We start from the raw sequence: 23,230 nt of genomic DNA on the forward strand, positions 1-23,230 counted from the left end.
ATTACGTCATATTACCAATAAATAATATTAATTTTCATCACTTCTCTTTGTTACATAATTATGTGATGATAATTGCAATTGATGGCACTGCTAAGTACACATACTGCTTCTGTTGCTGCTGACTGGTAGTATTTAGTGTCATTAGATGTACAGAACAATTGAAACATTTATAATTACTTGTATAAAACAAATGAAAAGTACAAAATACAAAATGCCTTGAAAAAGCCTTGAAAATGCCTTGAAAATGCCTTGAAATTTCAAGGCTCAAAATCCTCAAGGCCAAGGCCAAGGCCCTCTCAAGGCCAAGGCCTGAATGTTCAAGGCCAAGGCTTTGAAAAAATAGGCCTTAAGGCGCCTTAAGGCCAAGGCCGAGCATCAAGGCACTACAACACTGATAAGAAGTCACTTCAAAAAAAGTTTTTCTCTACTTCACTATCAAACACACAATGACTTCAAGCAGATGATAATCTTAAGGTGAAAATATCACCAAAGTGCCCATTTTGACGTATGAGTTTCATTTTTTGGCTTTACCCCCAACGAAAATTCGTTCGACCGCCCTTGCCTTCCCATCCTCATAATAATTGAACGGCAACAGTGTCCCCCGCCCCCCTCCCCTTGCCTCTGCCTCTGCTTTCCCGGTTTTCATTTTTCGGATTAACGAACCTTATTTTGTTTTCGGATTAACGAACCTTATTTTGTTTTCGGATTAACGAACCTTATTTCGTTTTCGGATTAACGAACCTTCGGAAAAACGAACCTTATTTCGTTTTCGGATTAACGAACCTTCGGAAAAACGAACCTTATTTCGTTTTCGGATCAACGAACCTTCGGAACAACAAACCTTTTTTCGTTTTCGGATTAACGAACCTTCGGAACAACGAACCTTATTTCGTTTTCGGATTAACGAACCTTCGGAACAACGAACCTTATTTCGTTTTCGGATTATCGAACCTTCGGAATAACGAATCGTCGGAATTACGCCACAAATGTTCGGATTAACGAACCTTTTTTCGTTTTCGGATTAACGAACATCGAGGTATAGGCAATTTATGTGTTTTGGAATTACGAACCTTCGGAATAAAGAACCTTCGGAATTACGAAGCTTCGGAATTACGAAGTGTAACCATTTAATTCATATATCATAAAATATATGAATTCAATGAAATTTACCAAAGCAGCTGCGTAGATTATGTCATTCTCTACCATCATGCTAATTTTTGTTGTGATTGCGCTATCCGTGGCTGAAATCTTAATGGGGGGGGCCATAATGCCCCCCACCCCCCCCCGGAATGACAAGAATCAAAATGCCCCGGGAGATTTAGGGCTAATGCAACTCTGGTTTAAAGTTGTGGTTTAAGTATGGGAAGCCAAAAGTATCAAATTTTTTACTAAGTTGTATACTTCTCATGATAACTGTGCTCTTTCCTGATTCATTGATGGTGAAGACAATCATACTTCCTCGACAATTATAAATGATTTGAGAGCCAATTGAGTTGAAGTATGATATCTCTACTGTAAGTGATTTATGTAACAATTGGCTATCCATACTTAATGTTAAACCACAAGTTTAAACCCGAGTTTAAGTGAAACCTGCTATCAGAATATGGGCCAATGTGTATGAAAGTGTAAGAATTGACTTGCTCCAAAATAATCTCAATCGCAAGCTGCCATTCTTTGGGAATGAAAAGGCAACATTTATTGTTTTATTATTATTCTATGCAGAAATTTACCATTCTATTGAGTTGCATGTATAGTACTGTAAAGACAACACAATTCTGGGTTTAATGTGAATCCTAGATATCATTAGCATTATGAAGACCATGGTAGGAAATATTTCTCATTTTTAGGGGCTATATTTTTTTTCCACATTGGGGGTGATTACAAAATGTTTGGTGGCCATTTCTTTCATTTTAAGGGCTGCTTTTTAGGGGCAACAAGCAATTATGCAGTACATCCCAGGAGTATATCTTAGTTTAGTAGAATATTGATAAATTCCAAATGAATTTGAATATTGTTTCTGACAGATCTAGGGGTGCCTCTGGAAAGAATGGTCACCCCAAAGGTTTGGTAGGAGTTTTAGGGTGATTTGTGCTGTCATGAGCACGAAATTGCCCGTTGCCTGCATTTCCTGTGCTGACGAATACTCGTAAAATGAAAGTTTCTCCACTTAAAGAAAAGAAATCTGCAATTCAGACTCCATGAGTCACTTTATCTCATTTCATTTTAACAAATTACATAGGTCCTATATAACAAAAAAAGACAAGAAAATACTTTTTAGGTCATTTTGAGAAATATCCTTTTTGTTATCCGTGCACAAACCTTTCATTGACGTATCATCATTGAATTCACATTCTATATGAACTTTGATCATCTTCAGCGAGATATTTACATTTAGTTACAGCATTGATTTTCATCAGTGCACGTAATTGACAGATTGCCTTTGCATGTACAGTGTACACTCTAAAAAATGATAAGCGAAAAGGAGTATAAATCATCCTTTAAAAGGGTAGAGTGACAGTGTTTTCTACCTTTAATATTAAAAACGTCTCTCCTCTGCCTTTTTCCACCCTTTTCGCTTTTTGTGTTTACAGAGTGTAGACACAAAAATATGGGAGAAACGGTACTGTCATAGATTTCTGTAAAGCCTTCACGACTAGAGGGGAGAATTGGCCCAAAGAATAGCCCCTTCCAAGATTCAATAGGCATTGATTATCTACATTCTATTGAAAATATCTCCAGTTCATTTAAGTGGAACAACTGCTTACCACATAAAAGTGCTATGAGACTGAAATATTTGGGACATAGTACACTTTCATTTATTTATAATACATAAAACGGATAATGATTGATTGATTGATTGAGTGATTTTATTGTTCATGATTAAAAAAATAATACAAAATATATACATTTAAAGAATATAAAGTTAATAATTGAATAACATAGTGAACAGGTATATGAATCTGAGATTCTAAAACTTATAAGAGAAGACTGGGAAAACCAAAAAGCTATGATGGGTATTTATAGCAGCCAAAAAGACGAATTGCATAACCCTTTTATAAAGTTATCATTATTTTATCATAATGCCATTAAAAAGCTCAAAAGTGTGAACAACTGTATACCACACAAAAACGAGACTGAAATATTTGGGACATAGTACTCTTTCATAATACATAAAATGGTTGACTACATAATGGGTATTTCTCAGCCAAAAAGACGAATTGCATTTAATCTTTTATAAAGCTACACTAATTTTAAGCTTGCCATTAGGAGTGGGCTATAGATGGGTCAAAAATACTTTTTTTGTAATTTCAATATGGGAACAGTTTTTTTTACTCTTTGTAATGTATCTTGACTTGAAATGACATTATTTTTTGTCTCGGGTCCAAGAAAAAAGTGTGCCGGGCCAAAATCAAAAATGGATGCCAAAATCGCCCAAATCACAGTTATGGCCACAAGGTGCCATGAGCCTAATTACATCAGGAGGGCTAAAAATATCCGTTCGACCCAACCCATTCGAATTTTTTTACTTTGATGTTGCTGATTGACAAAAATGTATGAATATGATTCAAAATCTAACACCGATTCTAGAAATGGTAACTACTGAACTTCCTTCGCCCCATAGCAGAGGAATAAAAACAGTATAGCTCTATGAAGCTGCTTGCTATTGTTGACCTCGTACCATCTAATATCCAAGAACTCCAGGACGATAAAACCTACATGTACATTTGGCTGAAAAAAAGGCTATAAAAATTGAAAAAAAAAAATATTGTCATTTCATGTTAGATAAGGTAAAAGGAAGACAAAAAAACTGTTCCCACAGTAAAACCAAAAATCACCCATTTATAGCCCACTCCTAATGCCATCAAAAAGCTCAAAAGTGTGAACAACTTTATACCACACAAAAGTGAGATTGAAATATTTGGGACATAGTACTCTTTCATAATACATAAAACGGTTGATTACATAATGGGTATTTATAGCAGCCAAAAAGACGAATTGCATAAAGCTTTTATGAAGTTACACTAATTTTCCATATCCCATCAAAAAGCTCAAAATTCACATTTCTTTAAAAGAAACAACAAATATATATTTTGTTTATCTAGTTAGAGATGCATGTGTTGAATTATGAGATGCATCTCAAAATTCAAAACACATGTGGCCTAATAATGGAACAATTAATTTTGACTATTAAAAAGTAGCACAGAAGGAAGGAAAAAAGAAAGAAATTGAGACTATGAGAAAATGAAAAAAAAGGAGTGGAAGAGAAGAGGAGGATGTATGATGTATACTAGTGTTGATAATTTATAATTTTTTTAAAATATTGTTTGCCATTTCCTAATTAAATATTTGTGTGACTCATACCTTCAGAGTTTGAAATTAATGGGCTTACAACTGATAAGATTCAAACGGATTGTCTTAATGTGAATGTCATAAATTTTCAATACTTTTCCAACATGTATAACTTGCCCCTGAACTGCCACCAAACATGTACCGGACCGGTTTCATAAAATGGTCATTTTCTGAAATATTCAATCCATTGGATGATTGCTGTGCCCCACTCAAGGGATTATTTTCAATTGGTCTAATTTTACCAACTCGTCCACTGTCACTTGGTCTAAGACGCTTGCCTGGTCATTTATTCAACTCCCTCTTGCACTGCCTTTGATTTTTTCAAAGCAGTTTTATTTATGGTAGACTAATGAAACATAAAATTCGAATCACTTATTTCATAAAAAATCTTTTTTCATAAAAAAACAAAAAAAAACACAAAACATATTGATGTAAAAACTTTCTCAGGCCTGAATCAACCCAGTAATTCATACAGTCGCCATCAGAAATGTTAAACCAGCTAGGTATTGCAAGTGAGTATTTTCGAAAAGGGCATGAGGTATGAATTTGCATGGTCAAAATTCAAAAGTTGCAGTGGTCATTTATTCTATACTTGAAAATATATTGTGTAAACATTTTGAAGAAAAAAAATGATAGTGTACTATTCTTAGAATATTTTGTGTAATATTATCTTTTGTGAATAGGCCTTGCTGAACTTGCCAAAGAATACATCTGATCAATTTCTGAAGAAGATGGGTATCAAGAATAGCTTCCTCAACCAAAATGTGCCAAACCAGCCTCCAGATTTCATGACCTGTGCGTTCAGAGTCAACAAAATAAAAAAGTGAGTATTGCGCAGTCAATGTAAATTCAATATTATTTCCACAATTCATTTTATTCGGAGTCCATCGTTTTGAATTAATGAGTCCACTCTTCAAAACAGTTGTTTGATATCGTTGTGCCAGATCTTGGGGGGTAATCGTCGAAGAAATGTCATCGCAAAGCATTTCACTCATTAAATAAAGAGGGTGTATTTGACTGTCAAGATGGAGAAAATGCCCTTGCCCTCATTAATTTCCTGATTTAAATTTCCTGCTCTTATCAAATGTTAGATCTGTAAAATCTATGATATTCTATCGTGATAATCATATGCAGGTATCTCAATAATGATCACAAAGAGCAGTTCTTCAGCAACGTGGACCGGACACGCGTCGTCAACGAAATCCTGGAGACGACGACATATGGCAAGCGGAAGAGGGCAGAGGTTGGCATCAGCCGTCTTCTGGAAGAGGAAATATTTCATGGCGCGTTCCCTCTGCATGATGTAAGTCATGTTTGCCTCTGAGAACAAAAAAATTGCAGTTACTGTATAGTCGATCCTTGTCTGACAATATGTTTTGATGGATGTCTGCAATGAAAAAGAATTTCAGAGTTGTTGCATGTTCCTGCTTTGCTGTAAATGCTGCAAGGTCTTATGCCTGGATCGATCCACTTTATTATTATGTTTTATTAGTTTACTAATGTTGGATAGAGGAATGAAGAGAAATGAAGAGATATCGAATGAAAATAAACAGGAAAGGGGTTGAGTGGAAATTGAAAGACATGAAAGTGTTAAATGCGAGAAAAGGCAATTTAAATAATCATATCCATTTGCAAATAGTAATAATATAGTAGTAGAAATAGTAGTAGTAGTAGTAGTAGTAGTAGTAGTAGTAGTAGTAGTAGTAGTAGTAGTAGTAGTAGTAGTAGTAGTAGTAGTAGTAGTAGTAGTAGTAGTAGTAGTAGTAGTAGTAGTAGTAGTAGTAGTAGTAGTAGTAGTAGTAGTAGTAGTAGTAGTAGTAGTAGTAGAAGTAGTAGTAGTAGTAGTAGTAGTAGTAGTAGTAGTAGTAGTAGTAGTAGTAGTAGTAGTAGTAGTAGTTTAGTAGTAGTAATAGTAATATTAGAAGTAGTTGTCGTAGAAGTTGTATGAGAAGTAGTACTAATAATAATAGTAGTAGTAGTACAATAACAACCTCAATAGCAACAACAATAATGCTCTGTTCTTTTATCACGCATCACACATAGCAGATGGCATGTCCCTATGTGCTAAAATGTAAGGAAGAGCAATAAGTATTGGTATACATGTACAAGAAAAAAAATATTCATGAATATAAAAAAAAAAGCTTTTTAATCCTTGACAGGGTCCTGAGAAAGCTCCTGGTCCAGGGGTCAAGGAAGAAGACTGGAACAAGCGACAGATTCTGAAGAAATACTGGGCCAGATGGGGTGCCTGGGCCAAGTACCAACCTCTAGACCATATTAGGGAGTATTTTGGTGAAAAGATTGGTCTCTATTTTGCATGGCTAGGTGAGTATTGGAAGTGGAAATTATAGCTAAATGCTAAAACCTGTATATAAAACCACTGAAGAGGGGGAGTGGGGAGGGGGTGGGGGGGGGGGGGTGGTCTTTTCAAGCAGGTGGTTTATGGACAGGTTCTTAATGTATGTTTCAGTGGGGAATACTATCCAAGGAAACCAGGATATTGGTCTGTATTTAAGGTGCCTTTCTACGTTGGCCACTAAAGGCCTTAGTGATGATGTTGATTATAATAGTGGTGGTGGTGGTGATGATGATCCCCCTATCTGTCAAATAGAAATAAGCAAGTAATGTGTGAAAAGTTTATTCATTGTAGTACACTCACAGAAAAATACAGTGGTAGAGTATCTTAATTTTCCTTAATGATAATTATGAGATGATGATAATGATATGTTGATGGTGGTGATGATGATGATGAGATGTTGATGATGATGATGATGGTGATGGTGATGATGATGATGATGAGATGTTGATGGTGATAATGATGATGAGATGTTGATTGTGATGATGATGATGATGAGATGTTGATGGTGATGATGATGATGATGATGATTAGATGTTGATGGTGGTGATGATGATGATGATGAGATGTTGATGGTGGTGATGATGATGATGAGATGTTGATGGTGGTGATGATGATGAGATGTTGATGGTGATGATGATGATGAGATGTTGATGGTGATGATGATGATGATTAGATGTTGATGGTGGTGATGATGATGATGATGAGATGTTGATGGTGGTGATGATGATGATGAGATGTTGATGGTGGTGATGATGATGAGATGTTGATGGTGATGATGAGATGTTGATGATGGTGATGATGATGAGATGTTGATGATGGTGATGATGATGAGATGTTGATGGTGGTGATGATGATGATGAGATGTTGATGGTGATGATGATGATGATGAGATGTTGATGGTGATGATGATGATGATGAGATGTTGATGGTGATGATGATGATGATGAGATGTTGATGGTGGTGATGATGATGATGAGATGTTGATGGTGATGATGATGAGATGATGATGGTGATGATGATGATGATGAGATGGTGATGATCATGATAATGATGGGGATTATGATACCTGGTGATAGTGATGTTGATGGTTATGATGACAGTGATGATGATGTTTATGATGATGATGATGATGGAGGCGACAGCAGCGGTAATGATGATGATTACAATGCTATTTTCTTTTTCTGAACTAATAATTCAGGGTTATATACAGGTTGGTTACTACCTGCCTCTATCATCGGTATAATCGTCTTCATCTATGGACTCATAATGATGCCCTTCAACCCAGTAGCGTAAGTATTCAGTACAGTTGTGTTCAGATTGCACTAGGTCTGCTCTGTTCTTTAAGTTCTACTTCTGTTTTGTCTGTTCAGGGCCCCGTTTCATAAAACTTGTTTTAATAAACATAATTTTGCAATTACAGTTTAAAGCTACTTAAATCCTTTGTAACACATTTCATTGACTTCATAGCCATTTTTTTTTGTAGTTTCAAACAAAATTAAATTTAAAAAGGGAACATTTGTGATGTTTGAATCATATTTGACGACCATGTATTATAATGATGATATGTCCATTTATAGTGCAGTTATCATATGTATATTATCTACTGCACGTGATACTTATCATATAATTGCATAATAGGATTCCCATGATTATTATGTAATTGATCCCCTTATCTTATCCCTGATCAGGAATCAAATATGCGACAGTGGTGGAGACTTCCTCATGTGTCCCCAGTGCGATAAGGAGATAGGATGCACATACTGGAATCTATCAGATACATGCTTAGAAGCAGAGGTAATTCAGTCTTTTATTCACATAAATCACAGACGTCGTGAACATGTATTAACCCTAAAAGGACTATTCTATTTGAGATGTATTGAGAACTGGGAGGGGGGGCATGATGGCCTCCCCCTTCCGATCTCAGGCACCGTTTGCGCGATTCCTTACCATATAATCTACAAGATAGTATAAAAAAAATTCTGAGAATCACTATTTTTTATTTATTATGAATAAAGTATGCAAATTTATTCAAAAAATTTATTAAAAACATTATTTGCATGTTTGACACCCGATTTCACTCCAAATTTTCATCTTTTTTGCAGATCTCACCTTTGTAATTAAAGGTTTCTAAAAAGAAAAATTGCAAAATCCAATTTTTTCCTTTTTTTTCGAATTTCTAATGTATTTCTATGTTTTTCATCTTTTGCTTTTCATTGTTTTTTTCAATGGAAATTATTACAGACCATTTAACAACTAAATTAAACCCTAAATTAATTAAGCAGACCAATAAGGACGAAAAATAATCTCCCTTTTATGAAATTCATCTCCCATAGACTTTGTACACAAAGTCTAAAAATGAGCCATTTTCGGCATGACACTGTCTCGTAAAAAGTCATGTGACGTCGCGATGCTATACCCATATGTTGTGAATTAGGTGTAAAAAGTTGGACGAGAGTCCAAAGAAAAAAGTCATAAAATTTTGCGGCGCTATCTTTTTGCGTTTCGGAAATATCGCTCGAAGCGTTGGGGAGGGGGCCATAATGGCCCCCCAGTCCTTTTAGGGCTAACACATAGGTATGAGGTGGATTTTGTGTAGCTATGGAGAGGTTGAGGATAGAGAGGAGGGGAGGGGTGGGGAAGGGATGTGAGATAAGGGAAGGGGTGGGGAGGGGATGTGAGATAAGGGGAGGGGTGGGGAAGGGATGTGAGATGAGGGGAGGGGTGGGGAAGGGAGGTGAGATGAGGGGAGGGGTGGGGAAGGGAGGTGAGATAAGGGAAGGGATGGGGAAGGGATGTGAGATAAGGGAAGGGGTGGGGAAGGGATGTGAGATAAGGGGAGGGGTGGGGAAGGGATGTGAGATAAGGGAAGGGTGGGGAAGGGATGTGAGATAAGTCGAGGGGTGGGGAAGGGAGGTGAGATGAGGGTAGGGAAGGAATGTGAGATAGGGGAGGGGTGGGAAAGGAATGTTAGATGGGGGAGGGATGGGGAAGGGATGTGAAATGAGGGGAGGGGTGGGGAAGGGAGGTGAGATGAGGGGAGGGGTGGGGAAGGGATATGAGATGAGGGGTGGGGATGAGAGTGGAGGAGAAGGGGATAGAAATGGGAAGCGGGTGGGTAGAAAAAGTGGATGGTAGGGCGAGCAAAAGGGAAGGGAAAGGAAAGGAGAGGGGAGAGGAAGAGAAAAGATGGAAAGGAAAGAGAGATGGGGGTGGGAGGGGAATGGGAAGGAGAATTGAATAGGGTAGAGGAAAGGGAAATGTGAGAGAATTGTAAGGGTAATTTGGGAAGGGGAAGGGAGGGAAAGCAAAGCAAAGGGGAGAAAAAGTTCAGGGACAGGTAGAGAGGAGGGAAAAGTGAAGGGGAAGGGAAGAAGAGGGAGGGGTTGGGAAGGTGAGAAGGGGAGGAATTGAGAAGAGTGGAAGGGGGTGGTGGGGGAGAAGAGAGAATATACAGGGGGGGATAGAAGTAGGAAAAAAAAACTTCATTCATTGATGTCCTTCATAATCAAGCATTACTGCAATGTTAATTTGTTTATATTTACATAAATCTTTTTTATTTACACAGATATCCATTCTGTTTGATCATCCAGGAACGGTATTCTTTTCAATATTCATGTCATTCTGGGGTAAGTTTCCCAAATCCAGAGATGCAAAGTTCGAAGACCAGCTATGCGTGAGATTTTCTGTAAATCTGAGTGAGATCACAGACATTGTGTACAATATATATGGGGATAGGCTGTGATAGTTGCGTGAGACAGAGATTTGAGGTAATGAACAAAAGTCTAAAATGCTTGAGTCTCACGCACAATGCGTGAGACTTGGTAGCTCTGTAAATCCATTGTATACATGAAGTGTACTGAGTGACTGATATAAAAGATAGTCAAAAGATTAATTCGAAGTATATTCATGAACATGGCTCATGCATGCATATGGAAGTGATATTCAGCTTGTGGGTTGGTAAAGGAATAGGTCAAAGGTGATAGAGGTCATTACATACATGGAAATGGCACCTCTTTTTTTCTTTAGAAGAAGCTTGTGGATGGATCAAAGTCAGTTTTATCCTAGTGTGTATTTAAGAGTGGCAATGATGTGAGATGATTGGAGGTCACAGGGTCAAAGGTCATAGAGGTCAAAGCTCATTTTCACAAAAGCTTGTAAATCCAATAAGCAAAATCATAATCAAATTTGGTCCTTGAATTATTATGATAATAGAGATCTGATAACCTGAAAGTCTTTAAAAATCATACAAGTGTACAATATATTTTAGATATGTCGCTGGAAGAGGCATATATTTTAACTGCTATCGAGAATCTGTCTTGTGTAAATAAATCCGTACACGAGCTTAGCTGGGGTAACATAGGAGTGCCTTGAGCACCTAACAAGGTAGATTAGTGTACTATAAAAATGCTATATTATGATTGTTATTATGATTATTGATTACATTTTCAGCGTGCATGTATGTAAATGGAAAAATAAAATGTAACCATCTCGAATTGTTCTTGTTACAGCTGTATCATTCCTTGAAAGCTGGAAGAGAAAGCAAGCCAGTCTTGCTCATCACTGGGATTGCTGGAACTTTGAAGAAGAAGAGGTACAATCTCATATAGCCTAATTCTTTTAGGTGTTTCTTCCTTTTGGAAGCTAGTCACAAAGTTTCATTTATTATCATAATTGGAATCCCATTTCGATGTATGTCTTGTTGCTATGTTTTGGTTTCATATTACTTATTCAGTATTAATGATGATTTTCCAAAGATTAAACGCATATTCCTTTTTTACAAGAATGTATACCTACTGTTCACAGCATTTCATTTCAAAATGATATCCTTGAATAGTTTTTCACTGGAGGATCAATGCAATATATACTTGATGAATGAAGAAACACTTCATAAAAGTATACTCTCAGGGAGAATTAAGTTAAGAAGAGTCATGAAAAGGCCTACCATTATGCATGACTGATCTAATGCTTATTCTCATGTCACTTTATATATTTTTTTTTTATATTTTAACTTCACCATCATGGCAATTACCATGGAGATTGTCCAGCAGCCAATCACAGTCATGGTTTCCACACTACAGTAGTTCGATGATAGTAAAGTTACATCGATTGGAAGTCTTTGTCAAACCAGACCCTTTTCCTGTTTTTGTCAAATGAAAATAAGTTAATAAGTTCATCTTAATGAGTGTTTGAACATTTATTTTTTGATGAACCATTGAAATTCAATGGCATGGAAGGGAATGATATAACTACCCGTGTTTGAATTTCTGGTGTTTATACAGGAGCGTCCCCGACCCCAGTTTGCAGCCCAAGCCCCCGCCATGGAAGAAAACCCCATTACTGGCGTCATGGAACCATACTTCCCGGAAGATATCAAGAAAAGGAGATGGCTAACTGGTATCTTTGTCATCGTTGGCATGGTAATCAAAGTTTATTTGTTTTTAATGTTTTTCTTTTAGGTTTTAATGATTCCACTTTACAGGCAAAATACTAAACTCGGCCCTGGTGGGTGTTTCATAAAGCTGTTCGTAAGTTAAGAGCGACTTTAAGAACGACTGGTGATCCTTTCCTCTGGTAAATGGTATATTCATTGGCGCTGGTTAAGCGTGTTTACCATCTTTCTTAAAGTCACTCTTAACTTACGAAAAGCTTTTTGAAACGGCCCCCTGGGATGCTATGCAGTCACATGCCTGGTAGGTGTTTCATAAAGCTGTTTGGAAGTTACTAGTTACTTTATGAACAACTGGTGATCCTTTCTTTTGTGTAAATGATACACGCCAGATTCCCATTGGCATTGATTCAGTTCCTAAGAAAGTGTCACCAGATGTTCTTAGAGAGGCTTGTAAGTTACAAACAGCTTTCTGAAACACCCACCTGTAGAGCATTTGGTCAACATTCTTTTTACGTATTGCATCTCAAGGCCTATCTATTTAATCATTTTTGGGCCCCCATTTTAGTATTCTCTTTTTCAATGTGCAAGGTATTTATATATTTGATTTATGTCTTGGGAGCAGCATGTGTGTTGGTTCATGCCTTCGGGCAACAGTGATGAATTTCGCTTTTGTGCCCCTTGACCCACATGCTATTCCCGCATTTCTTTGCATGTTCATGTATTGTAATTGTTTTTTCTTGATGTAATGTGTATGTACATTTTACATTGGTCGGATAAATAATAATTACATTTTACAAGTTGTCAGATCCGAAAACTCCCATTGATTTTGATATGCTAAGAAGCTACTGAAGGGGTCTGACTTTGTTCTGGTAACGGATAAAACAGTCTTGTCATATGACGTATCCAACAAAGGAACACTGCCAAAAAGCGATTTCAATGACAAGTTTTAATTTCTCAATTTTCTTTTTCTGTTTAGGTAACCTTGGTGATCATCTTCTTGACGGGTGTGATTATGTACCGAGTTCTGATCAGCATCCCTCTGTCACAGAATGAACTGTTCAGGTCCAATGCTCAGACCATTGCCAGTATTTCAGGAGCCATCCTCAACTTGATCTTGATCATGGTGCTAGGTCAGGTGTACCAGAAACTAGCCGTCATCATGAATGATTGGGGTAAGGCCAAATATTATACTTGCCGGAATTAGTGATATTACATCCCTTGTCTCAACTCTCTGCCCAACTTGGAGATTTTCTATTGTGTGTCACATTAATTTAAGGGTGCAACCATTGTGGAGGCACGATAGCTCAGTCGGTCAAGCGGGGTTTCGGATTCCGGTGACCCATGTTTGATTCCCACTTGGTGCACTAGTGCCCTTTAGTTGGGCATTAAAATTTAATAACAGTTCCCTCTAAGAGGACCTTAAGCTGTCTGTCCTCAAGCATTCGTGTTTCCTTAGCAATCGGATGAAAAATCACCACCATAATGGGTTTGTGCCTGGATCTTGCTAATTCAACTCAATTAACTTGGTTTATGGTAAAGAAAATCTTTGTGCGTACACTGAATGCAATGCACAAATCACTATTGCGTATGTGTGTGAGTACTTTTAGACTTAATACTTGTGTAATAATAGTGTATATTTGTAGAGCGCACACACCATCAGTATACGCTCATGGCGCTAGCATACTTGCCAACCATTCCGATTTTGGCGGAATCATCCCGATTTTTGTCTCACCTGCGAAGCAAAGTGAGACTATAGGCGCCGCTTTTCCGACGGCGGCGGCGGCGGCGTCAACATCAAATCTTAACCTGAGGTTAAGTTTTTGAAATGACGTCATAACTTAGAAAGTATATGGACCTAGTTAATAAAACTTGGCCATAAGGTTAATCAAGTATTACTGAACATCCTATTAGAGTTTCATGTCACATGACCAAGGTCAAAGGTCATTTAGGGTCAATGAACTTAGACCATGTTGGAGGAATCAACATCGAAATCTTAACCTGAGGTTAAGTTTTTGAAATGTCATCATAACTTAGAAAATATATGGACCTAGTTCATGAAACTTGGACATAAGAAAGTATCACTGAACATCCTGCATGAGTTTCACGTCACATGACCAAGGTCAAAGGTCATTTAGGGTCAGTGAACTTTGGCCGAATTGGGGATATCTGTTGAATTCCCATCATAACTTTGAAAGTTTATGGATCTGATTCATGAAACTTGGACATAATAGTAATCAAGCATCGCTGAACATTTTGTGCAAGTTTCAGGTCTCATGATTAAGGTCAAAGGTCATTTAGGGTCAATGAACTTTGGCCGAATCGGGGGTATCTGTTGAATTACCATCATAACTTTGAAAGTTTATTGGTCTAGTTCATTAAACTTGGACATTAGAGTAATTAAGTATCACTGAACATCCTGTGCACGTTTCAGGTCACATGACCAAGGTCAAAGGTCAATGAACTTTGGCCGAATTGGGTGTATCTGTTGAATTACCATCATAACTTTGAAAGTTTATGGATCTGATTCATGAAACTTGTACATAAGAGAAATCAAGTATCACTGAACATCCTGTTCGAGTTTCAGGTCACATGATCAAGGTCAAAGGTCATGTAAGGTCAATGAACTTTGGCCATGTTGGGTTTTTTGTTGAATAACCATCATATCTCTGTAAGTTTATTGGTCTAGTTCATAAAAAGTGGACATAGGAGTAACCATGTATCACTGAACATCTTGTGCGAGTTAGAGTAGTATTCAAAGTCAGCACTGCTGCTATATTGAACCGCGTGATGCAGGTGAGACGGCCAGAGGCATTCCACTTGTTTATTGCCAATTCCGCATTACGAATATCAACTCCATAATTCTGATTTTCATTAATTTTTACATTGATAATATTGAAAAAACGGCTGGAGCGAAGGTTAGACCAATCTGAAGCTTGCGGACACCTGAATATCGCGATATCCCAAATAGCATTATTTTTCCACTAACTGAACACACTTTTGTACGTAGTTTTTCACTTTGCCTATCTCACATGGCGCGCACATTGCAGAAGCGCGTGCAAACACACAGCTAGAGCGACAACACATGCAAATACAATGCATGCTGCGACGTCGCGAGCGCGAGTATACCTCGCTGCTAACCCAGGGAGCTTCGGCCTGTGCCGGATTACCGACGGGCCGGAGCTCCGTGGGTTACCGCGCTGCAAGTGCATACGTGTGCAAACGTAAGATCCAGCTCAACGATCGTCGGATTAATGGCCAAAGGATATAGTTTTCCGTGAAATTTTGAAGCCAAAATTACAAATTTAGTGTGTGGAAACTGGATACCGTCGCCAATGCGTCGTTTGGATTGTGAATGTGAGTTGTGACTGTGATTCCGATCGTTATACAGACAGTGCATGAGTGCAGTGGGCAGTGACTGAGTACCGGTACCGAGCCCAGTCGCGGCCCACCGCCCTAAGTGGAACAATGCAGGCAAAGAGTTAAAAACAATAGGTTTACTAGGAAAGGCTGTGAACTAGTTTGTTGTTCTTGCTGAGGTCGAAAAAAATAAGTTTTTTTCCCAACACCCATCATCTGCTAAGTTTTCAGATATAACAAGTTTCTTTGATTTTGATTGACTTCGAAGCACAGGGGTCTAACTGTTACTATGGTAACTGTTGAAAAAATTTGTATAGTGTTGATAATTGTATGAAACAGTGCCAAGCACATGCCCTACTGGTTCACATAGGGTAGATATATTGAAACATGAAAAAGAAATTAAAATGATTATAGCTTCAATGGCCCAAATTCACAATGGTGGTTTTGAAAACCCACGGTTGAGTCCATGGTTTATGGAGTTTTCCTGTATAAATTACGCTTAAAGGAGAACGAAACCATTGGAACAAGATAGGTTGTGTGAAAACAGAAAAATCAAAGAAACAGATCAACAAAAGTTTGAGAAAAATCGGACAAATAATGAGAAAGTTATGAGCATTTGAATATTGCGATCACTAATGCTATGGAGATAGCAAATTTGCAATGCGACAAAGATGTGTGATGTCACTTGTGAACAACTCTCCCCATTACTTTAGTATATATTTCACTTGAATTGCCTCTTTTATCACATCTATCCATAGATCATGTGTTATTTCTACATGAGGGCATGTAATACATATTTTTTAAGAATACATCATGGATAAAGAGTTTGTATCATCAAGAAAGTTATGAGCATTTGAATATTGCGATCACTAATGCTATGGAGATAGCAAATTTGCAATGCGACAAAGATGTGTGATGTCACTTGTGAACAACTCTCCCCATTACTTTAGTATATATTTCACTTGAATTGCCTCTTTTATCACATCTATCCATAAATAATGTGTTATTTCTACATGAGGGCATGTAATACATATTTTTTAAGAATACATCATGGATAAAGAGTTTGTATCATCATAAGAAAAAGCAAAAAGAGACATTTTGAGGGTATTTTATAGTCCACCAAAGGGAAAGTTGTTCATCAGTGACATCACACATCCTTGTTGCATTGCCAATGTGAGGATCTCCATAGCATTAGTGATTGCAATATTCAAATGCTCATAACTTTCTCACTATTTGATTTTTCTAAAACTTTCTTTATTCTTATTCTTTGATTTTTCTGTTTCTATACAAGGCTATTTGTTCCAAAGGTTTCATTCCCCTTTAATTTAGCTCGTATCTGGCGCGTGTATTAAAGTGTCCAATGCTGATGCGCGCTTTTGTCACTGTGCGCCAAATTGACGCATTTTACCATGGTTAGATGCGCTATTTCATTCATGAGTCCACTGTTTGAAGAGTGGACTCATGAATAAAATAGCGTGAATAACCATGGCAACAGGCGTCAATTTGGCGCACTGTGACAAAAGCGCGCATCAGCATTGGACATAATTATACACGCGCTAAATTAAGCGTAATTTATACAGGAAATGTGCATAAACCATGGACTCAACTGTGGGTTTTCAAAACCACCTTTGTGAATTCGGGCCAATAGGTTGATGTTGAAGTATCATAGAATCAGCATGGTCCTCAGAACTGATTGGCATTACTAGTATGTTGCAATACAATATTAAACTATATTATGTGAACTGATAATATTTCACCACACATCATAGGCTAGGCTTCATGACATATGATTTTGCAATAAATTGCAATTAAACAAGAACTGTTGTGATTGGTTCCTGGTCAGTGTCTAGAACAAAATGCATGTGTGACAATGATTTTGATTGGTCATTGGCATTGTTACGGATCCATGATTATCCATTGATATTTGATATACTTGGCTAGTAGCATTCCTGTTTGAAGCAGGGCAATTCCAGAAATTATCATGTCCATTCCCTGTATGTGGGGCCTTCCTGAATCTACTTGTGACCATTTTCTAGTTCATATGCAACCTGTAATGCTTTCAGATTATCACAGCTGGGGGGTGTTTCACAAAGATTTTAAGTATGACTTAGAGTCGCACTTAAGTGCCTAGTTGCATGAGGAATAAAAGGCTTGACCGCATTGGTCAGATCATGCAAAGAGGACGCGCACTACTGCGTATTGATCAATAAGATTGCACGTTGCATTTCAGATACGCGTCGGCATTTAAGTGCGACCTAAGTCATACTTAAATCTTTATGAAACACCCCCCTGGTCTGTAGTTTATGAAGTGGAACAAGAATGGATAGAAATGAGAGTTGAATGTACAAAAATATATATAAAAAATAAATTTATTTTTTATATGAAATTGTCCAACAATGTTATGAGAGATACATGTATTAAAGAGAAATGCCAGTAGCTGCAATAAATACTGATTTCATGAGAAAGTCTGTAAAACCAGGCTTAATTGTCAGAATATCATCACAGATCTAGATCTGGTACAGTCACATAAACTGAACTTTGTGAAATCTTGAAATCTATGCTGAAAAATGTTCAGACAGAAGATCCCCAACACAGATAGGCACACGTGGGACAGTGTATTATTATTGCTGGAATAAAGACCCTACGGAAGTGACCGAATCCGCGCTTATTTTGCTTATTTCTCAGCAATTACACAATTTCTTCCAGATTCGTTTGGCACATATCTTTTATTCATACAAACAGACACTTGGGTGGTCATTATATTAGATTCAGTAAAAAGTTATTTTGAGATCGTTACCAGAACTGGAATTTATCTTTAAAAGTTTATGTGAATTCTGTGTTTCTTTTGATAGAGATGCATCGGACCCAGACGGAGTACGAGGACAACCTAACCTTCAAGGTCTTCGTCTTTCAATTCATGAATTTCTTCTCATCCATCTTTTACATCGCATTCTTCAAGGGAAAGTAAGTGTCCTTGCCACGTTTCAGTTCAATTCCCTTACAGTAAGCTATGTTTATAACATTTCATCATTTCAAATCTGCTCTCAGAAAGCATGACTGGTTTATTGTCTCACCTGCGAAGCAAAGTGAGACTATAGGCGCCGCTTTTCCGACGGCGGCGGCGGCGACGGCGGCGGCGGCGTCAACATCAAATCTTAACCTGAGGTTAAGTTTTTGAAATGATGTCATAACTTAGAAAGTATATGGACCTAGTTAATAAAACTTGGCCATAAGGTTAATCAGGTATTACTGAACATCCTATTAGAGTTTCATGTCACATGACCAAGGTCATTTAGGGTCAATGAACTTAGACCATGTTGGAGGAATCAGCATCGAAATCTTAACCTGAGGTTAAGTTTTTGAAATGTCATCATAACTTAGAAAATATATGGACCTAGTTCATGAAACTTGGACATAAGGTTAATCAAGTATCACTGAACATCCTGCATGAGTTTCACGTCACATGACCAAGGTCAAAGGTCATTTAGGGTCAATGAACTTTGGCCGAATTGGGGATATCTGTTAAATTCCCATCATAACTTTGAAAGTTTATGGATCTGATTCATGAAACTTGGACATAATAGTAATCAAGCATCACTGAAAATTTTGTGCAAGTTTCAGGTCTCATGATTAAGGTCAAAGGTCATTTAGGGTCAATGAACTTTGGCCGAATCGGGGGTATCTGTTGAATTACCATCATAACTTTGAAAGTTTATTGGTCTAGTTCATTAAACTTGGACATTAGAGTAATCAAGTATCACTGAACATCCTGTGCGCGTTTCAGGTCACATGACCAAGGTCAAAGGTCAATGAACTTTGGCCGAATTGGGTGTATCTGTTGAATTACCATCATAACTTTGAAAGTTTATGGATCTGATTCATGAAACTTGTACATAAGAGAAATCAAGTATCACTGAATATCCTGTTCGAGTTTCAGGTCACATGATCAAGGTCAAAGGTCATGTAAGGTTAATGAACTTTGGCCATGTTGGGTTTTTTGTTGAATAACCATCATATCTCTGTAAGTTTATTGGTCTAGTTCATAAAAAGTGGACATAAGAGTAACCATGTATCATTGAACATCTTGTGCGAGTTAGAGTAGTATTCAAAGTCAGCACTGCTGCTATATTGAACCGCGTGATGCAGGTGAGACGGCCAGAGGCATTCCACTTGTTATATTTTTTTCTTACTAGACATTTACAACATATGCTGGTATTATGTTTGAATATTCTCTAAAACCTTTACTAAGAGCGGTATTGTCTTTCAAATTAACTCTGTACATATTCCTTGTATCTGCTTGCATATAACTATGCACACAATACATTCCCACTCAATGTTATATGGAAAAATGTAATGTTATTTGAATTGAATTGAAGTAAAAGAAAAGAAATGTACTTGTGTATTGCATAATGGTTGCAGATTTTGAAGCTTTTTTTCTGAAGTATGATGACAAGTGAAATTGTTTAGGTGTTCTTTATATTTTGTTTCTAGATTCTTCAAAAAATTAATTGTCGTACTGTATTGCCCCCTGGAAAACAATACTATGATTATTAATTGTCCTACCTGTGGAGGAGCCGTGGTGTAGTGGTTCTGACTCGTGCCTTGTAATCAGAGGGCCGTGTGTTCGAATCCCACCAAGGTCTGGCATCCTTTGGCAAGGCATTATGATCCACACTTTGCCACTCTCGACCCAGGTGCTAAATGGGTACCCAGTAGGATGTAAAAGTCATTATAGCGTGTCCAGTACTGTGTGCGCCTCACTGGCGACTGACTGGAATACTCCCCAGGGAGTGGAGGAAGTGCGCGCATTTTGTGCGGGAGTGACTGATTGATTGACCGGGGTAATATATCTATAAAGTGATTTAATAGATATGTCGTTCTGATGTACATGTATAAGCGCTATATAAAAGTGGATTATATTTCTTGTTTGAATGAACTGAAATGAGTGAATGGATGAATGAATGAATGAAGGAAGGAAGGAAGGAATGAATGGAGGGATCAGGGATGGATGGATGACTGAACAAATAAATGTATAAATGAATAATTGTCAAGATAAATAACGATAGACAGACCTTGAATTATAGAAAGTTTTCTGTAAGAAACTAGTATTGTTCTTCTCCCAGGTTTCTTGGTTACCCTGGCAACTACAACACATTTTTTGGTCTTCGAGATGAAGCTTGTGGTACCGGTGGATGTCTGGTTGAACTGGCCCAGCAACTATTTATTATCATGGTTGGCAAACAGATCATCAACAATTGCCAAGAATTAGCCATTCCGTAAGTGTCATTTAAACCTCTCTTATTATTCCTAGAATTTATTAGTTTTCTTGTCTCTTTATAATCTTAATTTTTCCTTCATTGTCATAATCTCCTTTAAAATTTTTTAAAATTTATTTATGCCCATCCATTTATACTGTACTAGTCCCACATGTTGTTTCCTGTGTTAGCTACATTAAGGAAAGCACATGGTAATGAAATGCATATAGTTTAAAGCAAGCCTCAATTCTGTTGATTAAAAGTTGTTCTAAATACCGGTAAGCATTCTTGTTTATGATAAATAGTTTAGGATCGCTTCCAACCATTTCTTATTGAAATGGCATTCCTATACTCTAACTTAGCTTGAACTGATTTTCTTAATAACTTTACTGTAAAACCCAATAAGAAATAGGGTTTCTTTCCTATTTTTATGCAAAATCATCCTTGGACATATAATCCCATTACATGGGTTGAGAGGTCTGATTAAGTATTTAGACTAACAAGCGTCCCAAAACATGGAAATATAAAGAATATCTATTTGATAATCTGTTCAATGTTGCCAATCAAAAATTGGAAAAATACAGTGCTATTAAAATCGGACATACTAACATGCACTCATCAGAATAATCGCATGAACAATGATCAACAATTAGTCCATGATTGAAAAAAAGATATTTCCACATTTCCATCAGGAAACTGAAGCAGTTTATCATCAGATGGAAGCTCAAGGGCTCAGCGTTTGGAGGATCGGAAGAAGAAGGATCCCGCTGGGAAGAAGACTACCAACTTGTACCTAACGAAGGTCTCTTTGAGGAGTATTTGGAAATGAGTAAGTGCATGTTTAATTAAGCATCAGAGCAAAAAAGATCTCTCAGTTCTTGCTTTAAATAAAACCTAACCTATGGTTAGAAATCTACTATTAATTTGCATTTTACCAGTCAATTATGCAATACAAGTTATATGATGCAGTAACTTATAATAATAGTTTTGAGATTGTAGTATAACCTTTACTGTAAATTCATCAGCTTTAAAAATTCCACTCAGTTTAGTTATATTAAAATGTGTTCATTTTACTCACTGTAGTCCTACATATTTTGTTCTGTGTAATTCAATTTTATTCTGTTCATTTCTATAGACTTAATTTCAATTCAATGCAATGCAACTATTTCCCTTTTTCAACTTTAATTCCATTCAGTGTACTGTAGTTATTCAATTATTGTTGTGTAATTCAAACATGTGCTGTTCATTTCATTCCAGTAAAAATCAAATCTTCAATTCAAAGAAATGCAATGACTGCAGTTCAATTTGATTTTATTTAATTCATTGAAGCCTAGCTGAGTTCAAGTCAATTCAATACAGTACAGCACTTTTCAGTTCAGTCATTAAAAGTTCAATTTATTTCATTCATTTTCTGCAGTCATCCAGTTTGGGTTTATCACCATCTTCGTGGCTGCCTTCCCCCTTGCCCCTGTCTTTGCCATTCTCAACAACTGGCTTGAGATAAGACTAGATGCCCAGAAATTTGTCAGTGAGCTGCGGCGGCCCGTTGCCGAGAGGGCGCAAGACATCGGGGTGTGGTTCGACATCCTTGAGATTATCGCACAGATCGCTGTCATCAGCAATGTGAGTTTGGATCATGGATGAATGGACAAGTACATGACTTCTCTATTCAACAATGTTGTCCTTAGTTTACTTAGCAGGTTCTTTTACTCATGGAAAGAGGTCTGAATATGTAGCCTAAAGACCCAAGCTTTGGCTCGTGCACAGAAGGGCCTCTCAGTGGCAAGTTATATTGGTGTGTGTAAGACGCACTTTTTAATCATGCAATTAGGGTCTGTGCCTGCAGACTATGTTGTGACTGTGGTTGTCCACACTGGTCAGAACCACTTGAAATATCAGAATGGCGCTTCATTCAGTATTACACCCATCCATCCAGGTCTAAATGAGTATATGAATATAAAAAAGGCTTAAAGGTAAATTCCAGTATTGGTAACGATCTCAAAATGACTTTTTACAGAATCTAATATAATGACCACCCAAGTGTCTGTTTGTATGAATAAAAAATATGTGCCAAAGGATTCTGGAAGAAATTGTGTAATTGCTGAGAAATAAGCAAAATAAGCGCGGATTTGGTCACTTCCGTCGGGTCTTTATTCCAGTAATAATAATACACTGTCCCACGTGTGCCTATCTGTGTTGGTGATCTTCAGTGTGAATATTTTTCGGCGTAGATTTCAAGATTTCACAAAGTTCAGTTTATGTAACTGTACCAGATCTAGATCCTCGATGATATACTGACAATTAAGCCTGGTTTTACAGACTTTCTCATGAAATCAGTGTTTATTGCAACTACTGGTATTTCTCTTTAAAGCTAAATTACAATAGTTGCAGTAAAACACTGATTTCGTGTGAAAGTCTGTAAAACCAAGGTTAAGTATTACTATATCATAGTCGATCTAGATCTGGTACAGTTACATAAACTGAACTTTATGAAATCATAAAATCTAAGCTGAAAAACAA

General features: G+C 37.3%; 1 protein-coding gene across 8 annotated transcripts in view; it reads left to right on the forward strand.

Moving 5' to 3' along the window:
• The window catches only part of LOC121428230 (anoctamin-7-like), an 86,017-nt gene that overhangs the window by 41,594 nt on the left and 21,193 nt on the right, over window positions 1–23,230 (forward strand). For all 8 annotated transcript variants that reach the window (XR_005971751.1, XR_005971750.1, XR_005971752.1 and 5 more), the window contains exons 5-17: window positions 5,034–5,173; window positions 5,485–5,653; window positions 6,510–6,675; window positions 7,908–7,998; window positions 8,398–8,503; window positions 10,275–10,335; window positions 11,218–11,300; window positions 11,989–12,126; window positions 13,075–13,270; window positions 18,308–18,419; window positions 20,579–20,731; window positions 21,403–21,539; window positions 22,128–22,333. Coding sequence is in view for 5 of the 8 variants with exons in the window: in XM_041624850.1 (XP_041480784.1) it covers window positions 5,034–5,173; window positions 5,485–5,653; window positions 6,510–6,675; window positions 7,908–7,998; window positions 8,398–8,503; window positions 10,275–10,335; window positions 11,218–11,300; window positions 11,989–12,126; window positions 13,075–13,270; window positions 18,308–18,419; window positions 20,579–20,731; window positions 21,403–21,539; window positions 22,128–22,333 (1,758 nt within the window). In the remaining 3 variants the exon portion in view is untranslated. The remainder of the gene's footprint in view (window positions 1–5,033; window positions 5,174–5,484; window positions 5,654–6,509; window positions 6,676–7,907; window positions 7,999–8,397; window positions 8,504–10,274; window positions 10,336–11,217; window positions 11,301–11,988; window positions 12,127–13,074; window positions 13,271–18,307; window positions 18,420–20,578; window positions 20,732–21,402; window positions 21,540–22,127; window positions 22,334–23,230) is intronic.

This window comes from Lytechinus variegatus, chromosome 14 (genome assembly GCF_018143015.1).
Source record: "Lytechinus variegatus isolate NC3 chromosome 14, Lvar_3.0, whole genome shotgun sequence".
In the NCBI taxonomy this organism is placed as follows: domain Eukaryota; kingdom Metazoa; phylum Echinodermata; class Echinoidea; order Temnopleuroida; family Toxopneustidae; genus Lytechinus; species Lytechinus variegatus.